At 44.9% G+C, this 19224-nt stretch overlaps 1 protein-coding gene across 3 annotated transcripts in view; it reads left to right on the top strand.

Annotated features, from left to right (window-relative positions):
* The window catches only part of CLTA (clathrin light chain A), a 59056-nt gene that overhangs the window by 36591 nt on the left and 3241 nt on the right, over positions 1–19224 (top strand). Inside the window, exons 5-6 of one of the 3 annotated variants that reach the window (XM_040361809.1) lie at positions 239–292; positions 16058–16093. The exons of 1 other annotated variant lie outside the window; for it this stretch is intronic. In XM_040361809.1, coding sequence (XP_040217743.1) covers positions 239–292; positions 16058–16093 — 90 coding nt within the window. The remainder of the gene's footprint in view (positions 1–238; positions 293–16057; positions 16094–19224) is intronic. One more of the 3 variants, XM_040361818.1, reaches the window with a different exon arrangement.

Consider the following 19224-nt stretch of genomic DNA (forward strand, 5'->3'; position numbering starts at 1 on the left):
TGTGTGTGTGTGTATATATATATATATATATAAATTTTAAATTTTGTCATTTGACTGGAGTTCTACTTTCATAATCTGCATCTTAATTGTGCTGGTATTATTCTTGTTTCATGCCTGTTTTTCACTAATCTTTCTCGCCAAGTTTAAGGCTGTCTTTTTTATATTTTCTACTTTTCAATGCTCTCTTCTTTCTTTTCCTGCCTGCTTGCCTTCTTTTTGGACTTCTTGCTGTCTGTAGGGTTGCAGATGAAGCTTTCTACAAACAACCCTTCGCTGACATGATTGGTTATGTGTATGTTGCTTAATTACTAATTCTACTGACAGTTCATGTACACTGTTGCTTTTTGTTGTAAAGCTTTACAGTCTTGTGTTTTGTCACTGGGATGCTTTCATCAATCGGACTAATAGAAAAGTTATATATTTTTTTTTTTTTTTTGTAGTACAGGATTCTTAGGAACCCTAAAGGAGAAAACATGTATCATGATTTGTTTAACCACTTCCATACCAGGTACTTACGCAGCTTCCCGCCCAAGCCAATTTTCAGCTTTCAGCACTGTCGCACTTTGAATGGCAATTGCGCGGTCATGCTACACTGTACCCAAACAAAATTGGCGTCCTTTTTTCCCCACAAATAGAGCTTTCTTTTGGTGGTATTCGATTACCTCTGCGATTTTTTTTTTTTTTTGCGCAACAACTAAAAAAAGGCTGAAAATTTGGAAAAAAAATTACGTTTTTATTTTTTTCTGTTAATTTTTTTGTAAATAAGTTTTCTCTTTCAATTACGGGCACTGATATGGCGGCACTAATGGGCACCGATGAGATGGCACTGATGGACATCGATGAGGTAGTACTGACAGGCACAGATGAGGTGGCACTGATTGGCGGCGCTGGTATGCGGCACTGATGGGCACGCATAGGCGGCACTGATGGGCACACATAGGCGGCACTGATGGGCACACATAGGCGGCACTGATGGGCACACATAGGCGGCACTGATGGGCACACATAGGCGGCACTGATGGGCACACATAGGCGGCACTGATGGGCACACATAGGCGGCACTGATGGGCACACATAGGCGGCACTGATGGGCACACATAGGCGGCACTGATGGGCACACATGGGCGGCACTGATGGGCACACATGGGCGGCACTGGGCACTCATAGGCGGCACAGATGGGCACTCATGGGCGGCACTGATGGATACTTATGGGTGGCACAGATGGGCACTGATAGGCGGGCACTGGGCATGGATGGGCACTGTGGGGTGGCACTGGGGTGGCGCTGATGGACACTGGGGTGGCGCTGATGGACACTGGGGTGGCAGCACTGATTTTTGCCAGGTTGCCAGTCAGTGCCCATTTGTGGGCACTGACTGGCATCTTTTTTTTTTTCTTTATGCTTTTTTTTTTTTTTTTTTTCTTTATGCTTTTTTTTTTTTTTTTTTTTTTTTGTCTTTTTTGTTTTTGCCCACCCTGGTGCTCCAGGGTGGGCATCCCTGGTGGTCCAGTGTGGCGATCCGAGGGGGGGCTGCGCTGATAAACAATCAGCGCTAACCCCCCTGTCAGGAGAGCCGCCGATCGGCTATCCTCTCCTCGCGTCTGTCAGACGCGAGTGAGGAAGAGCCATCGGCGGCTCTTCCTGTTTACATCGTGATCAGCCGTGGTTGGACACGGCTGATCACGTGGTAAAGAGTCTCCGCCGGAGGCTCTTTACCGAGATCGGAGATGCAGGGTGTCAGACTGACACCCCGCATCACCGATCGCCGCCATGCGCGCCCCCACGGGCGCGCGCGGCATGAAATCCTGCAGGACGTTCTAGAACGTCCTGTCAGGATTTCATAACCACTTCCCGGACGTAAATCGGCCATAGGCCGGGCGGGAAGTGGTTAAAATGACCCCAAACAATATCCTTATTCTTCAAAAAAATTCATACACGTCCACAGCTCAATGACTCTATGTTCATACAGTGGGTTCGTGGAGGGGGGGGGGATGGGTGGGAGAGAATATATTTTTATTTATATCATCTTAATTTTTTTTTTTAACCAGTTTAGTGTCACTTTAATTAGAAGGTTTTGCTTACAGTAAACCTGAAGCCTGTCGCACCACAATTTTTTTTGTATAGTTGTTTACTGAGCAAAAAAGGCATCCAGACAGACAGTTTTGAGGGTAAAGATCACATCAGTACAGGCAAGTATGTCATATCGAAACATTTCCAATAACGCAGTCTTAATGTCCACAAAATCCCACCATCCCAAAACATCTGTAAATAGAACCTCTTAGTATAAACGCAAGCAGGAGTAGTACAAGAACAGGTAAAACCTGTACATGTGTAAGTACCACATTTGGCACCTTTCAGGGGACAACGGGTACCTGTGTTTGACAGGTACCCTTCCCCCACATCCGGGAGACTGGCCCGTGGCGCAGTCCCTTGGAAGTTCGGCTCCTTCCTCCACAACCCCCCCTCAAGCGGATCACCCCTTTGAAACCTGTCTCTGAATAAGCTGCAATGGATTAGGATGGACCCATGTCTGAAGGTAGGGGCCGGATCACTAACTGGCTAATGAAAAGGCAAAATGAAGCTTAAAGTAAAAAAAAATAAAAAATAGATATGATATCCTTGTTAACATGAACCAACAAACCGTGTTGGAACTATAACCTCTCTACATCACTTGGCAAACAATGCACCAAAGGCTCTGTCGAACTCGACACTGGTAAAGACTATGAGCAATTCCATAGCAGCGGGCATAAACAAATAGAAGGGGAGATGAGGCTTTAGCTGGCACTATGTCATATGTTCTGCATACAACCAGACCAGATGTGCAGAAACTGCTGCTCTTTGTTTTTACTAGTATAAACCCATCTCTCTGCCTCCATAATCCTCTCTGCCCAACACAAGGCCATTTATGACCTGTATGACAAAAGCCTAGCTGTGGCCTGTCCACACCAATTCCTTTTGGCACTTTTTTTATTCACATTGCCATAAGAATGCCAGTTGGCAGGCCAGGGATCTGAGTCTGTGTTTGATGTCCTTTTATAGCCAGGTTAAATTGGAACTAAACCCCCCTATCCTTTACAAACAAAGCTGCTGTCTTAGCCTCTGTTTGATCTGCAAATGCCATGATGCTGCACATGGGATCAGTTATGACATATGTAGCTATTCACCAGCACACCAAGGATCATCATTTTTTTTTTTTTTTATATTAACAAAAGATCACATCACAAAACGGTGTAGTGCAGCGTTTTGGAGCCACACAGGACCTCTTCATCGGGCATGTGATGACATGCCCGGCGAAGGGGTCCTGCGTGGCTCCGAAACATTTCACTACACCCTTATGTGATCTTTCTTTAATAGAAAAGGTTTGGACGAAATTGATGATCCTTGGTGTGCTGGCTAATATCTACGTATCGCATAGGTTCGAGTATCCAGCTGGCGGTCGCTACAGCAGCCAAAAACCGAAAGATCTTATTCTAGGAACGTGTGGGGTGGGAATATGGACTGCAGTTATGACAATAGACATTTGATGGTTTGACTGTTTTGATAGAGCGCACAACCAATGTGACGGTTATTCATGGCACCCCTTGAATGTAATTTGTCCTCGGAAACGGTTGGGTTCAGTTCTGGGTCTCCCCTGGCACACCAAGGAAGTGTATGCAGAGTCTAACAATAATTCTTAATTGATATTTTGGTTTAAATCTACCATTGTGATAATTTGGTAGAACTCCTATACAAGTGCAAAAAAACACCCCCGGATATACATCTGCTGCACTGAAATTTCAAGCAGTGTCACCGTCTCTGCCCAGACCTCCCTGTGAACTGCAGAAAAGCTTTTCCCTGTGGCTTGGAGAGGAGTACTGTGTCCCTAACACATTTTCTTGTCTTGGGTTAATAACACTTGATATAGAATGGAAAGTAGCATGTTTAGTATTCTTCCTAGTTAGGTCTAAGCCTTCTACTTGTGTAGAGCTGGTCAGCCATGTTTATTTGCCTAAAGGAAATGGAACAGGAGTAGAGTTGTTGTTTGGTGCATATTGCGAATCTGATGTTTAAAGAGCAACTGAATTCTGGAAGTTGTGAAGAAAAAGGGGGGGAAACAAGGCTAGTCTCATGTTCTGCCTATGGTCTCCTTGTAACTGATCTTTCCCCATTACTGACCATGTCTTGTTCTGCACTGTATCTTTGTATGGAGGCAGCCATCTTGGTAGAGGTGGGCTTTGCTTCCTCATGTCAGAGCCTCCAACAAGAACAGAACAATAGTTACATCACTGAATCTCACCTCAACTCCCATAAAACCGTCAGAGGCAGCAGTGCCTTAGAGCTCACATGCAGATATTCAGGCAGTAGGCATGGGAGAACATGTGAATACCATGAAGCATACTGCTAATATACAGGAGAGTTAAAGACGGTCTTTTTTCAGAGTATGGATTAAGTGACCTTAAACTCATAGGCATTAAGTTTTATAAATATGTGTAATCATTCTGCTTAATTTAAAAATAAAGCGGCCATATACCTTTTTGCATTTGAGATGTGTTGTGGTCACGTGATCCTTCCCTGCCTATTGCTGAACGCAAGAATAGATTGGTAGAAGGAGCATGTAGAAATCCAAACATCTAATGAGTCAGGAACAGTGTATAGGTGGATGGCAGTTGTTCTTGCACCTGTTATTGCCAGATGACTGCATCTGGACAGAGGAGCCTCTGAATTATGCAACCTCACTCGGCACCATCTTGGACCGGCCCCTAGGCATTTTTTACATAGGCATGAAATGTGTTTCCGGTAATGGCAATGTAAATAAATACTTGATCCGCTTTTATTTATGTAAAACCTTTTTCTTTATTGTACATCACGGGACACAGAGAAGCATAGTAATTACTATGTGGGTTATAGAGAGTACCTTCAGGTGTGGACACTGGCACGCCCTTAAGGCAAGAAGTTCCCTCCCCTATATAACCCCTCCCATACCGGGAGTGCCTCAGTTTTTTGCCAGTGTCTAAGGTGTTGGTCACGAGTGAACATGTGCTCCAAGGAGCTCCACTGGAGGGATCCATATTGGATGTAAAAAGCCTCCATGAAATCCGGATCCGTCCAAAGTGCTTCTGAGCCAAAGTGGACGGTACCCAGGCCCCGGTTAAGAAGAACGGGGTTTGGCCTGTAATGCTTCTCTTTGAGAGCTGGATCCTGGTTATTCAGTACTTTGGTCAATTTCCTAATACCAAAAGTTTACTGACAGGGTGCGATATGGGTCCAGGGGTGTGGTGTTCCTGTCCATGGACCCTGGTCCCTGAAGGTCTATAGACGCTGCTCTCCGTGATGGGTGAAGATTGGACTGTCTGTTATGCAGAGTCCTGCAGCGTTGGATCAGGTAAGTGAAGGTGCTTCAGGACTTGGTCCTAGGAGTAACCTTCCTTTATTTGAGCCATTATGTTTGCCTAAAGCTAACTGTCTGTGCTTCTCCTATATGGTCCTGTGTGTTGTGGGGAGGAGGGGTATCTCTAGTCAGGTAGTTAGCCCCTCCTGTGCAGGTTAAAAGCAGAAAAAAGTTGTCCAAAATGTTTGGCTTCACTTGGCTTACCTGGTTCTCACATGGAGCTGTGGGTTCCATCCTCATGCATGGCGCGTAGTGTCATGCGCGCGCGACATTGATGTGTCTTAGGCGCACGCGCGTGCACAAATGAAATTTTTGTACGCTGCTCCGATGCGCACGAATGTGCGCGGCGTGCTCCGTGAGATGCGTGTGATGACATGTGCGCGCGGCTACGTGTGCGCGCGTAGCCTCGTGGTGCACGCCTAGCAGCGGCGCGCGCGCGCGCGCGCGCAGGGGGTCTATCTCAGCTGTTCTCTATGAGACTTGAGATTACAGGACAGAGCAGGTCAGGTGATACACCTAGTCCTTATATGCTCCAGTCCACCTAACTGGTTCTGGCTGACGGTGGACACAGAGATCTTGTGCACATACTTCAGTATTTAGTACTGGTGGTAGACAGTGACATTTGCTTAAGGCGCATAGTGGGCTCTGCACCTTGCCAACCATCAAATAGCAGCGTCAGTGCTGGTCTATAGGTTCGCAAGTAGTTGCAACTATTGTGAGAACCTCAGCTTTATCATGGCTAAAGGCTCAGGGACTAGAAGCAAAAAAGCAAAGGGATCGCCATCTGGCTCAGAGGATCTCGGGCATGCTCCTGCGGCTGCTTCCTCTCCTGAAAGATTGAAGGAGGCCCAGGGTGAACCATCAGGGCTGTCAGATGCCTGTTCTGCCCTTGTCCCACTTGCTCCAGTTTTTGTGACACAGGAGGCTCTGGCCTCAGCTATGGGGGGTCTGGAGCAAAGATTAGCGACCTTGATTGCATCCTCTCTCTCAAGGGAAAAACGCACAAGGTCCCCCTCTCCCTCTGAGGAGTCCCTCGATTTGGGGCATGCATCCTCAGAAGAGGTTGATTTACCCTCTGGAGATCTGGCAGAAGGTCAGCTGGAAGTAGTGGACTCTGAGGATTCCACTTTGGGAGAACCCTTTTCGGCGTCGCAATCCGAAAAATTGTGGGTCCAGTCCCTCACTGAGATGGTCCGTTTGGCCTTCAAGTTGCCACTTTCAGAACCAGCTTCAAGTGCAGTCTCATCTTTAGGCTCCTTAAAAGCTCCTCAAGCTAATTATTCCTTCCCGGTTCACCCCCTGCTGGAAGGGCTTATCTACAAGGATTGGGAACATCCAGATAGATATTTTCTTCCTCCTAAGAAGTTTTCGGTTTTATACCCCATGGAGGAACAATTCACTAAAAGATGGGGCATCCCCAAGGTTGACGCAGCTGTGTCCTGCGTAAACAAATCTTTGACCTGTCCAGTAGACAATGTTCTGGTATTCAAAGATCCGACAGACAAGAGATTAGAGACTTTATTAAAAACCTCTTTTGCTTCGGCGAGAGGAATAACCCAGCCTGCAATTGCGGCTATTGGGATTTGCCAGGCCTTGAAGGACCAGTTTAAAGGGGTCTTAAAGGAATTGCCGGCACAACAGGCCCAGAATTTTGCTCAGTTTCCCAGAGTATTATGTTTTGCCATAGATGCTATTAAGGACTCCATTCAGCAGTCCTCACGTCTCACTCTCTCGCTGGTTCATATGCGCAGGTTACTCTGGCTGAAGAACTGGTCTGCTGAAGCCCCGTGTAAAAAATTACTGGCGGGGTTTCCCTTTCATGGAGAGCGTTTGTTTGGGGAAGATCTGGATGCTTACATTCAGAAAATTTCCAGTGGCAAAAGTACACTGTTGCCAGTAAAGAAAAGGTTTAGGGGTCCCCCCTCCTTTTAAACGATCCTCTTCTCCTATCCCTAGTACTTCCGGTACCAGGCAGTTCCGACGGCCTCCTGGACGATTCAATGCAGGTGGGAAGCCACAGGGCCAGCCTCAGGCTTCCAAAAAACCTTGGAACCGTAAGCCACAGGCCAAGCCAGCAACTAAGTCAGCATTATGAAGGGTCTCCCCCACTCAGCCGGGTGGGGGGAAGACTTCAGCTGTTTGCGGAGGCTTGGCTAGACAGGATCCAAGACAGATGGGTCCTCTCTACGGTCTCCGGGGGCTACAAGCTGGAGTTGAGCGAATTTCCTCCACCGCGCTTCTTAACCTCGAACGTCCCAAAGGACCTCGGCAAAAGAAGGTCCTTAGCATTGGCCTTAGATCATCTGTTATCCCAAGGGGTAATCAGAGAGCTGCCAGTGGAAGAACAAGGTTTGGGGTTTTATTCCAATCTCTTCACCGTCCCCAAACCAAACGGGGATGTAAGACCCATCCTGGACCTCAAGGCCTTAAACAAGTTCCTAAGGGTCCAATCATTCCGGATGGAATCGATCAGGTCAGTGGTGGCCTCCCTGCAAGGAGGGGAACTACTAGCGTCCATCGATATAAAGGACGCATACTTGCACGTTCCTATCTTTCTCGACCATCAGAAGCTGCTTCGCTTCGCGGTAAATCAGCGCCACTTCCAATTCGTGGCCTTACCTTTTGGTCTGGCCACCGCTCCTCGTGTTTTCACGAAAGTATTGGCTCCACTGTTAGCCTATCTAAGGTCTCAAGGCATATCCATAGTAGCCTATCTAGACGACCTATTGGTAGTAGACCGGTCAGTGGCCGATCTAAACTCAGCGGTACACAGAACCGTAAAATTTCTGGAATCCATGGTTGGGTTCTCAACCTGGACAAGTCAGCCTTAATGCCTGTGCAAAGGCTCGAATATTTGGGTCTACTCATAGACACAAAGCTAAGAAGGGTCTTCCTGCCCCAAAGGAAGTTCGAGGCTTTAAGAGAACTAGTTCTACTAGTCAAAGCAAAGCGTCAGCCTCCCATTCGCCTCTGTATGAGGTTACTGGGAAAGATGGTAGCCTCGTTCGAGGCCGTCCCATTTGCGCAGTTCCACTCAAGGGAGCTTCAACATGCCATTCTGTCCGCTTGGAACAAAAAGGTTCAAGCCTTGGATCTCCCTATGTCTCTCTCCCGGTCAGTCCGGCAGAGCCTTTGTTGGTGGCTGGTTCCCCGGAACCTGCTAAAGGGGAAGTCCTTTGTTCCCGTGACATGGCAGGTTGTGACCACGGACGCCAGTCTGCTAGGCTGGGGTGCAGTCCTGGGAGGTTTGTCTCTCCAGGGGAAATGGTCAGCCTCCGAGAGGTCTCTACCCATAAATCTGCTGGAAATTTGAGCAGTCTATCTAGCCCTGTCGGCTTGGTCAGACAGGTTGAAGGGTCTTCCGGTCAGGATTCAATCAGACAATGTCACTGCCGTGGCATACATAAATCACCAGGGGGGCACAAGAAGTTGTGCAGCCCAAAGAGAGGTGAATCGAATCCTGACCTGGGCAGAGAAATATGTCCCATGCATATCTGCAGTGTTCATTCCGGGAATAGACAATTGGCGAGCAGACTACCTAAGCCGCCAACAGGTGCTTCCAGGGGAATGGACTCTTCACCCCGACATCTTTCAGAGTATTTGTCAGAGGTGGGGAACACCAGATGTCGATCTCTTTGCATCGAGGTTCAATGCAAGGGTGGGCAACTTTCTGTCCCGGACAAGGGATCCACTTGCTTACGGCACGGATGCACTGGTGTTGCCATGGGATCAGTTCTCCCTAATGTATGCGTTTCCTCCGCTGCAATTATTACCCCGTCTTCTTCGAAGGGTAAAGTCGGAAGGAAGACCAGTGATTCTGGTGGCTCCAGCGTGGCCCAGAAGGGCCTGGTTCGCGGACATTGTAAGGATGTCCGTGGGGCAACCGTGGTCCCTGCCGCTTCGGCCAGACCTATTGTCCCAGGGGCCAATATTCCATCCTTCCTTACCGTCTCTCAATTTGACGGTCTGGCTATTGAGTCCCATATCTTAAAGAAAAGGGGTCTCTCTAATGCGGTGGCATCTACTTTGATTAATGCCAGAAAACCGGCATCCAGACTTATCTATTACCGAGTTTGGAAATCTTATGTGGCCTGGTGCGAGACCAGGGGTTGGCATCCCCGGAGGTATCTCATTGGCAGAATTCTGGAGTTTCTGCAGTTAGGGGCAGACATGAAGTTGGCCCTAAGCACCATTAAGGGCCAGATCTCGGCCTTATCGATTTTTTTCCAAAGGCCACTAGCTACACATTCCCTGATCAAAACCTTTTTGCAAGGTATGATCCGGCTTAGTCCACCAGTCAAGATTCCCTTGTGTCCATGGGATCTGAATCTGGTCCTTTCTGTCTTACAGAAACAACCATTTGAGCCCTTGGCTCATATTCCTTTGGTCCTTCTGACCAGGAAGGTGATATTTTTGGTAGCCATAACCTCCGCCAGGAGGGTTTCGGAGTTGGCGGCCTTGTCTTGTAAGGAACCGTACCTTATATTCCATAAGGATAGAGTGGTCCTACGGCCCCACCCGGCTTTCCTACCTAAAGTTGTTTCAAAATTTCATTTGAATCAGGATCTTGTTCTCCCGTCTTTTTTCTCAGAACCTAGTTCTGCAAGGGAGAAGTCTTTACATACGCTAGACGTATTAAGAGCAGTTAAGATCTATCTTAAGGCTACTGCTCAGGTCCGGAAAACTGATACATTGTTTATCCTGCCAGAAGGTCCCAGATGTGGGCAGGCAGCGTCGAAGTCCACTATCTCCAAATGGATTCGGCAGGTCATTACTCAAGCCTATGGCTTGAGGGGAAAGGTTCCCCCGTTTAAGGTTAAAGCACATTCCACTAGAGCGGTGGGTACTTCCTGGGCAGTGCATCATCAAGCCTCCATGGCTCAAGTCTGCAAGGCCGCGACATGGTCGTCTGTCCATACTTTCACTAAGTTTTATCAATTGGACATAAGAAAGAATGAGGAGAGCGCCTTTGGGCGCAGTGTGCTGCAGGCTGCAGTCTGATTCCTCATGTCTGATGGCGCCCGGCTTATTTCTTGGGGTCTCCCTCCCCTCATAGCATTGCTTTAGGACATCCCACATAGTAATTACTATGCTTCTCTGTGTCCCGTGATGTACGATAAAGAAAATAGGATTTTTATAACAGCTTACCTGTAAAATCCTTTTCTTTTGAAGTACATCACGGGACACAGAGCACCCGCCCCTCTTTTGGGGTATTTGGGACACTTATTGCTTGCTACAAAACTGAGGCACTCCCGGTATGGGAGGGGTTATATAGGGGAGGGAACTTCTTGCCTTAAGGGCGTGCCAGTGTCCACACCTGAAGGTACTCTCTATAACCCACATAGTAATTACTATGCTTCTCTGTGTCCCGTGATGTACTTCAAAAGAAAAGGATTTTACAGGTAAGCTGTTATAAAAATCCTATTATCCCAAAAGGAAAACAAAAAAGTTTGCGGTAGCTACTTAAAGTGGAGGTTCACCCAAAAAATAATTTTTTAACATTTGATTGAGGCTAATTATGCGAAGCAGAATCGGGTGTTTTGTTTAAAATCAATGCAGTACTTACCGTTTTAGAGATCGATGTTCTCCGCCGCTTCCGGTTATGGGCTGCGGGACTGGGCGTTCCTATTTGATTGACAGCCTTCCGACGATCGCATACAGCGCGTCACGAGTTCCCGAAAGTAGCCAAACGTCGGTGCGCAGGCGCCGTATAGAGCCGCACCGACGTTCGGCAACTCGTGACGCGATGTATGCGACCGTCGGAAGGCTGTCAATCAAATGGGAACACCCAGTCCCGAAGATCATACCCGGAAGCGGCGGAGAACATCGATCTCTAAAACGGTAAGTACTGCATTGATTTTAAACAAAACACCCGATTCTGCTTCGCATAATAAGCCTCAATCTAATGAGTGAACTCCCGCTTTAAGTGTTAGCTGGAGTTCAGTTTTAAATTGTTAGTCACTTAGGTATGTAAAGTCCATTTAAATCTACTACCATGGGTGCTGAACCTGTGGCCCTCCAGTTGTTGCGGAACTACAAATTCCATCATGCCTATGCTTTTGGGAGTCATGCTGGTAACTGTCAGTGGCTTGCAATGCCTCATGTGACTTGTAGTTCTGTAGCAGCTGGAGGGCCAAAGGTTGAGCACCCATGTAACTATTCCATCTAACACTACCCTCTCTATACAGTGCATCTATCCAAGGGTGACTCCCTAAATAGAGGAGACACCCATAGACCGGAAGTGTGTTACTGACTGGATCAACAGGTAAAAAAATAAAGTATTTAAAGTTTTAGGGGAATGCTAAAATAGAAGCTCTCTTGCAGAATACTATTACAGAAAGTGTTATACTGTAAAACTCAAAAGTGGTATTGGTGAACTGAATATTAAGTCCAATGTGTTACCTTATAACATTAAGAGAACTGAAAAAAAGCTGCCCAATGTCCCTTGGGCAGTATATACTGTATGCATATAGGAAAGTAGTCTTAGGCACGCAGTTGGCCAAACTTATGGCTTGGAAACTGTATTTGTGAATAAACAACATAGAGCACGAATCCTTTGTGTTATCCAAGTGATTGCAGATTGTAACCGGGAGGTATGATGTGATCCTTGTAACATAGAATTACCTGGTTCCAACGTGTGTTTTTTTGTGTAAGTGCCTGAATGCGATTTGGTATCAGCAAAGGTCAGAAATTGGGGGGGGGTTGCATTGGCGAGTCAGAAACAGCACAAGGAGCCAATCAGGTTTAACCACATCACCAGAAAAAGGATAATGGGCACAAAAAACAGAAAAAAGTATAGATAAACCTGATGGCATATGCAAACCGTAAAAGGATATACACTTATAAATGATATAGAATGAAAGGTTAGATTTAATACAGACATGTGCCAGAAGGGAAACTCGGACAACACTACAGGGGCATACAGGTTAGACAAGTGTCCTGCCACGTCCATCTTGATGATGCAGCTTCAATGTGTTTCCATGACAATAACTGATATAACTGAGGTCTTGAGAATTTTTCCTTTCACGGTTTGCTTGTATATGCCATCAGGTTTATAGGCTCTTTTTTTCTGTGTTGTAGGCAATAAGGTGTGTTGTGCTAGGAATATGCTGATATGAGGATAAAGCAGGGTGACGGCATCTCTTTCCCCTATTTTCTGTATTGTCCCAGGGTGGAAATGGAGGTGAGAATTGTAAGTAAAAACAAAACGGCAAATGCACGTTACAAGGAACACACTGATGGGTGGAGAGAGCAGAGGAATGCACTCGTTGCCTGCTGCTTTTTGTTTACTGTTCGGTCCTTAGGCTAGGGTTGAAGAGGACACTGCTGTATTCCTTCTACAGTCTATATCTATAATACAGAAAATGGTTTTATCTGCCTGGTTGTACTGTGTATATCCTAGAACAGGGCAGTTCTGCATGGTGGAGTGGTTAGCCACTTGCACTTCGGTGCAGAAGGTCAAGGGTTCGAAAGCTGCTCAATTTTATGGATTTAATCTGTATTTAGCCATTGGAGTACAGCTTTAAGGTAGGCAATAAATATGCACCCCAACATGGCCAGAATGTGACTATTATTGCTAGTAACTTTAAAGGATAGGTCCAACATTGCCCACCACTGACCCCCTTCCAAGATGAGTTCTCGAAGTACAATACATCCCTTAAAGAGATACTAAAGCTTTTGTTTTTTATATTTTTTTTAAAACTTGTCATATTTACCTCCACTGTGCACTTTTGCACAGAGTGGCCCCGAACGTCCTCTTCTGGGGTCCCACGGCGGCTATCGCTCCTCCTCGCAAGAGCTAACCCCCCTCTGGGAAGCGTTCTTCCGAGGTGGTTACCTTGCGGGCGCGCTACCGTGTGATACACTCGGTGGCCATAGCCGCCAAGTGTATGACTTGGGCCCCGGCGCGCCATTGATTTGATTGACAGCAGCGGGAGCCAATGGCTGCACTGCTATCAATCATCCAATGAAGAGCTGACTAGAGCTTAGGGGGAAAGCAACGCGGGATCGCGCCCAAGGAGATTTGGGGTTCAGGTAAGTAAAACGGGGGCTTAGGGGGCTGGTGACTGCAAGATGTTTTTTTCACCTTAATGCATAGGATGCATTAAGGTGAAAAACGCGAAGCTTTACAACCCCCTTTAAATCATGCTAAAGAGCAACTTCTCCCTCATTGCTAAATGCCATAGAGGAGGCTTGGAGAGTAATGGTAGAATCTGCCCTCACCTTGAGACATGCATCAAGCAAACTGACATTCTTTTGACATCTCTTCCTGAGCCAACCACAAGGCTTGTGTGGAAAATTCAGTGTCTGGGAAGTTAAAGCTACATTGGACCCCGGGCTTGCCAACCTGTGAGCACCATCTTTTAGCATGTATATGTGGTATAGATTAACAAATGTTGACTCAGAATCTGAGGACCTGGGAGTACAGCTTTGCTGGTTACTCTTTCATTTATGATATACCTGTCCTTTAAACCAGATCAGTGACCTGTCACAGTGTACACAAGCTTTCAAAGTCTGCATCAAGTTGTAGGTTACACTTGTTCCCTCTTTCCATGGTACTATAACAAGCATGTACTGAATTCTATTTTTGGAATGTGAAATGTGCTTGTCTACATGTATTCATGTCCTAATAACGTCAGGTGTTGAAGTCCTTTAATGATCTAGCCATCAATTGTTAAGGCTCAGGTTTAGGTTTTCGTGTATGATTAACACTTTGTGGTAGGCTATCTTCACTAAAGTAGATTGTAGAGAATAATAACCCTAGCCTATAATCCACTACCCTCTGCAATAACTGTAGACTATTTTACCATCTGTCCAGTTGCCTAAACAACTTGCAATTTATCATGTGGGTTCTGCCAAAGTGGAACTTTTAAGGGCAGCACAGTAAATGGTTGGCACTTCAGCCTGCCAGCACTGGGGTTGTCGGCTTGAATCCCAACCACGGCACTAATTGCAGTTTCCCTGCGTAGGTTTTCTCTGGGTACTCAAGTTTCTTCCCACACTCCAAAGATGTGGCCCTAGTATATATGCATGTGTGTTAGGGACCTTACATTATAAGATCCTTGAGGGTAGGGACTGATGTGAATATGCAATATATATGTAAAGCACTGCCTAATTTGATAACGATATATAAGTACTTATAATAATAATAATAATAATAACTTTTATTATTATTATTATTATTATTATTATTATTATTATTAACAGAGAGAAAGCTTTAACTTTTTAACTCTAAACTTAAGTTATTTTTTATTTATTTTTTGTTTACCTTTTTAGGCCTCATGCAGACAAGGCGTTGGGGGGGGGGGGGTTGGGGGGGGGGGAACAAGCTGCAAAGTCACTACCAATGCCAGGAAAAAGTGGTATAGCTTTTAAGGGGAACACCCATGCCAAAAAAATGTGGAGTCCCACCAAAATCCATACCAGACCCTTATCCGAGCATGCAGCCCAGATCCTGGCCCCCCACCCTATATGAATGAGTATGGGGTACATCGTACCCCTACCCATTCACCCCAAAATAAGTGTCAAAAATAAAAACAACGTTTTTGATAGTCCATTTTATTAAAGGAGCTCCAGCGTCTCTTCCGATTTTTTTTTTTTTTTTTTCTCCCTCCAGCGATGTCTTCATCCTCCCAGTTCTTTTCCTCTCTCTGCTGTCTTCTCCCTTTGCCTGTTCTCTCTCCACTGTCTTCTCCCTCTGTTTTCTTGGCGCTGCTTCCGGTGTAATGCTAGGTCCGCCGTGTGCCATTACTTATATAGCCGTGGGGCGGGGCTGCCCGTTTATGTCACAGGAGGCCCCACCCCCTTGTGACGTCACTTCCCCATCATTCCCCGACGTAAGGGTACAATTCATCTATGTAAATTTACAACCACTTTAATGTATTCCCAGAGTTCCCTCTTGATCCAGTGCTGTCTTGGTTGGAGCTTTTCTCTCCCTTCTTTCTAGTCTCACAGGAGACTTGGGCAACTGCGGGAGTCATTGGCTCCTGCATCTATCAGTCAGATCTTGAACACGCACAGCCAAGCTCAGGAGTGTCCCCACATGGGTACCCCCATAGCACATGACTTGCTATGGGACCACATGCTGGAGATAAGGATTGGACAGTGCCGGTGGGGGACTCCAGAAGAGGAGGTAAGGGGCCGCTCTGTGCAATATAATTGTATAGAGGGGGGGGGGGGGAAGCTGTACAATCACTTTAATAACAAACATATGGAAGAACAAGCAGGTAAAATGTGAAGGTTATATTAACAAGCTGGTAAACACTGAAATATAAACTAAACTAGGAGCTCACGGAAAATACACAGTATTCAACTGCTTTCAAAGGACATGACCTGTAGCTTTGAGCACTGGAGAACAGGCTTGTGGTTCTAAGTTCGCCTTTTTTTTGTGTATAATTTGAAACGTCGTAGATTTATTTGTCTTTCAGAATGTCTTGTGTTCTTGAAAGAAAATCTTAAAAGTAAAAAACAAAATCTCTTTAGACCCAGTTGACCCCAAAGATTAGAGTCTCCTTTTAGGCATATGTGTAAGCAGAACTGGTACTTTAAGAAAAGTTTCTTGATAGCATGCCAGCTGAATACCATTATGCATGTCCCGCTTGCCATCAACATTAACTTCATTTTCATTTTCTATATCTGACTTAAACTTTTTTCTTCTTGTTTTTTATTTCTTCTCTTCACCTTTTTAAGCACAAACATAAACCATCCTTGCTACAGCCTAGAACAGTTAAGTAAACTCTTCTCACTGCCCCCCTTAACCCGTCTGTCCCATGGTTAGTGCTAGTGTCGTAGTGACCTGTCTGCAGTGATGTTGCCCATCCTGAGTCTAGATGTGTCACTGTCCATGCCTCACCATGAAATGCCCATCTTCATTGTAGCTCTTCAGTTTGCTTTCCTGGATTATCTCTACATGTTGCATTTCTTTTTATCTATTTGTGCTTGTTTTCACATTAAATAAAAATGGTTTGGATGCTTTTGTAAAATAAGGGCATTTTGTGTGGTGGCTTTAACTACTAGGCTGTGTAGATACTAGATGCTTTTAGAATATCCCAAAACCTTAATGATGAGGTAAAGTGCAACAAGACTGTACATTTGGCTTTTTAGATTAGTTGATTGCAACCAGTTGTAGGTTTGTTGCTATACATGTCTGCTTATCTTTGTGAAAATAGTTTCTACAGTACACTTTATTTCTTGCTGTGAAAGTGGGGGAAAAAAAGAAGCAAAATGGAAGGAATAAGTCTTGGTAGCCAATTCGATTTTTGCTATCCTTCTAGTGCAGCTTTGAAAATTGCTGTGCAACTCCTGAACCTATGTCATCCTCTGATAATGTGATACAGATGCTTTGTGTGTTCTAAATGGAGCTTCAAATTTAGTTTCATTGGGCTCTATTGACTTTGGTGTTTGTATCATGACATATGCTTCAAAGAAAATTGGCATTTTCAGGATTTTATTTTTTATTTTTTTTAAATATATAGCAACATAGTGTACTGGGCTTTACAAATTTACATGGATTTGTCCATATCAGAATTGTATTTATCATGAGGAATGTGGCAGATACATGGGGTATATGACTTGCCTGTTGTGGATTTGACATTAAAAGCTCCTCCCCATAGGCTTTACCTTCCCACCCACTTTAACCTTGCATAGTTATAATTGGGTACGACACTAAAGAATTATTTAGAGCTCTAAAGGTTCACCTTTTTCAAAAAGAAACTGCATATGAAGAAAATGGATATTTGTAGATGTAAACAAATTGTGCAGCTTTGACTAAATTTGAATATTGCCCTTGCTATATACATACCTCATGAAGCCTGACTAGCAACATCCTGGGAGTTTTTTAAAGTAGGACCAGTTATTACTGTTCACCCTTAGCTTGGATGCACACTATACAATATTTTTTTTTTTTTTTTTTTTTTTAGATTTACCAAAACCATATGATATGGGGTTAAACCTTAAGAGTTTCAATCTGTATGCAATCGGGCAGGCCCTTGCACTACATGGTTTTGGTGAATCTAAAGGAAATCGGACTACAAAAGTTGTATAGTGTGTATGGGGTCTTAAGCCTCGTACACGCGCTCAGATTATCTGATGGGAATTGTGTGATTACAGGCTGTTGTCGGAAAATCCGACAGTTTGTATGCTCCGTCAGACAATAGTCGGATTTTCCGCAGACAAATGTGGGATAGCATGCTTTAAAATTGTCCCAACAATTGTGTGTTGTCGGATTTTCCAAGTTCGTCGGACAAAACCCCAAAGTACAAACACGCATGCTCAGATGCAAAGCTCACCATAACGCAACATTAGCAGAAGTCGTCCAGAGGATGGCGCTAAAGAGCTGAAAAACCACATAGTTTCATGTTTGTTGGCCGACAATTCTTTGCCGTTTGTATGCAATACAAGTTCCTGGCCAACGTCCTTCGGACAAAAGCCCTAAGCTTTGTCTGATGAAAAAACGATCGTGTGTACTAGGCTTATCTATCACAGGAGTGAGCTCTTTCTCTGATTCACATAACCTCACATACCCATTCTCTGCCTTGATGTAGTGGCTCACTCCTGTGATGATGAATAGTAATAGCTGGGCCTCTATTAGCAACATCCTGGGAGATTTCCAGTCAGGCTTCAAGGCTTCATGAGGTATGTAAATGGCCTACAATACACCTATAGCAAGAGCATTATTCAACCTTCATCAAAGCTACACTGTTTATCTTTATCTACAGACTCCTCTTATCTGCATAGTAGAGGTGCACGATTAATCACGGAGAGAATCGCGATCTCGATTTTCCCCGCCCGCGATCTCCCTGTGGGATGACCCGCGATTCTTCCGTGTTCACCGCTGAATCCACGTAACCAGCGTGGAACGCAAATGCCGCCGATTTTGAAACCGACGTCAGCAGCCTGCGCCGCTGGATAGATGTCTGAGCTTCTCTCACAACAGTAGTTTGTATCCATGCGCCACCCAGTGGTTGCCGGCGGTACTGCTCCTGATGTATTAAACCTTCTCACAGTTCTGTACAACTGTGTGTATCCATGCGCCACCCAATGGTTGCTGGCAGTACTGCTTCTGATCTATAAAAAAAAGAGACCAGTGATATGTCTATAATGTTAAAGACCAAAAAACTCCTATGAAAAAATCTGAATCAAAGTCTTATTCTGCTTTTTTCATAGGAGTTATATGATCTTTAACATTATAGACATATCACTGGTCTCTTTTTTTATATATTCATATTTTCAGATAAATCACAGGTTTATTCATTTAATTTTTTTTTTTTTTGTGGGGGGGGGGGGGGGGGGGTTCTGGCATTACATTTTTGAGAATCGTGATCTTTTGTCTAAGCAAAAGAATCGTGATTCTCATTTTGACCAGAATCGTGCAGCCCTACTGCATAGGCAGTATTTTTGTTAAGGTGAACTAACCCTTTAAGGTAAATGCAATGTCTAGTGTTCCCTAAATTATAAGTATTTTTGTTGCACTTCCATTCCCCCCATTCTTTAGTTTTCAAGTATTTCATGACAGTATATATAAAAAAACAATAGGAAGTATTTAAAGCACAGAGTCCATCTTCAAGAAGATGTAATATTTCTAAACGTATACAGAAAGTACATTCAACATGGTCATTATATACAGATAACAATCAGAAAGGTACAATTTGCAAACATGAATATTCTATCCAATTTTAGCAAGTATTGTTATAGTTGAGCATAATTCGGATAGTATGGGGCTTTAGAATGCTTTCACACTTGCAAATGAATCCTGTCTATGATGAACTCCGAGAACCCCAGCGGGGGTTTACGCGGGTGAATAGCCTGCGTCCAGGGCCGATCACTTGTGTATGATTGCCGCTTAAAGCGGATGTGCC

Source organism: Rana temporaria, chromosome 1 (assembly GCF_905171775.1).
Source record: "Rana temporaria chromosome 1, aRanTem1.1, whole genome shotgun sequence".
NCBI lineage: Eukaryota > Metazoa > Chordata > Amphibia > Anura > Ranidae > Rana > Rana temporaria.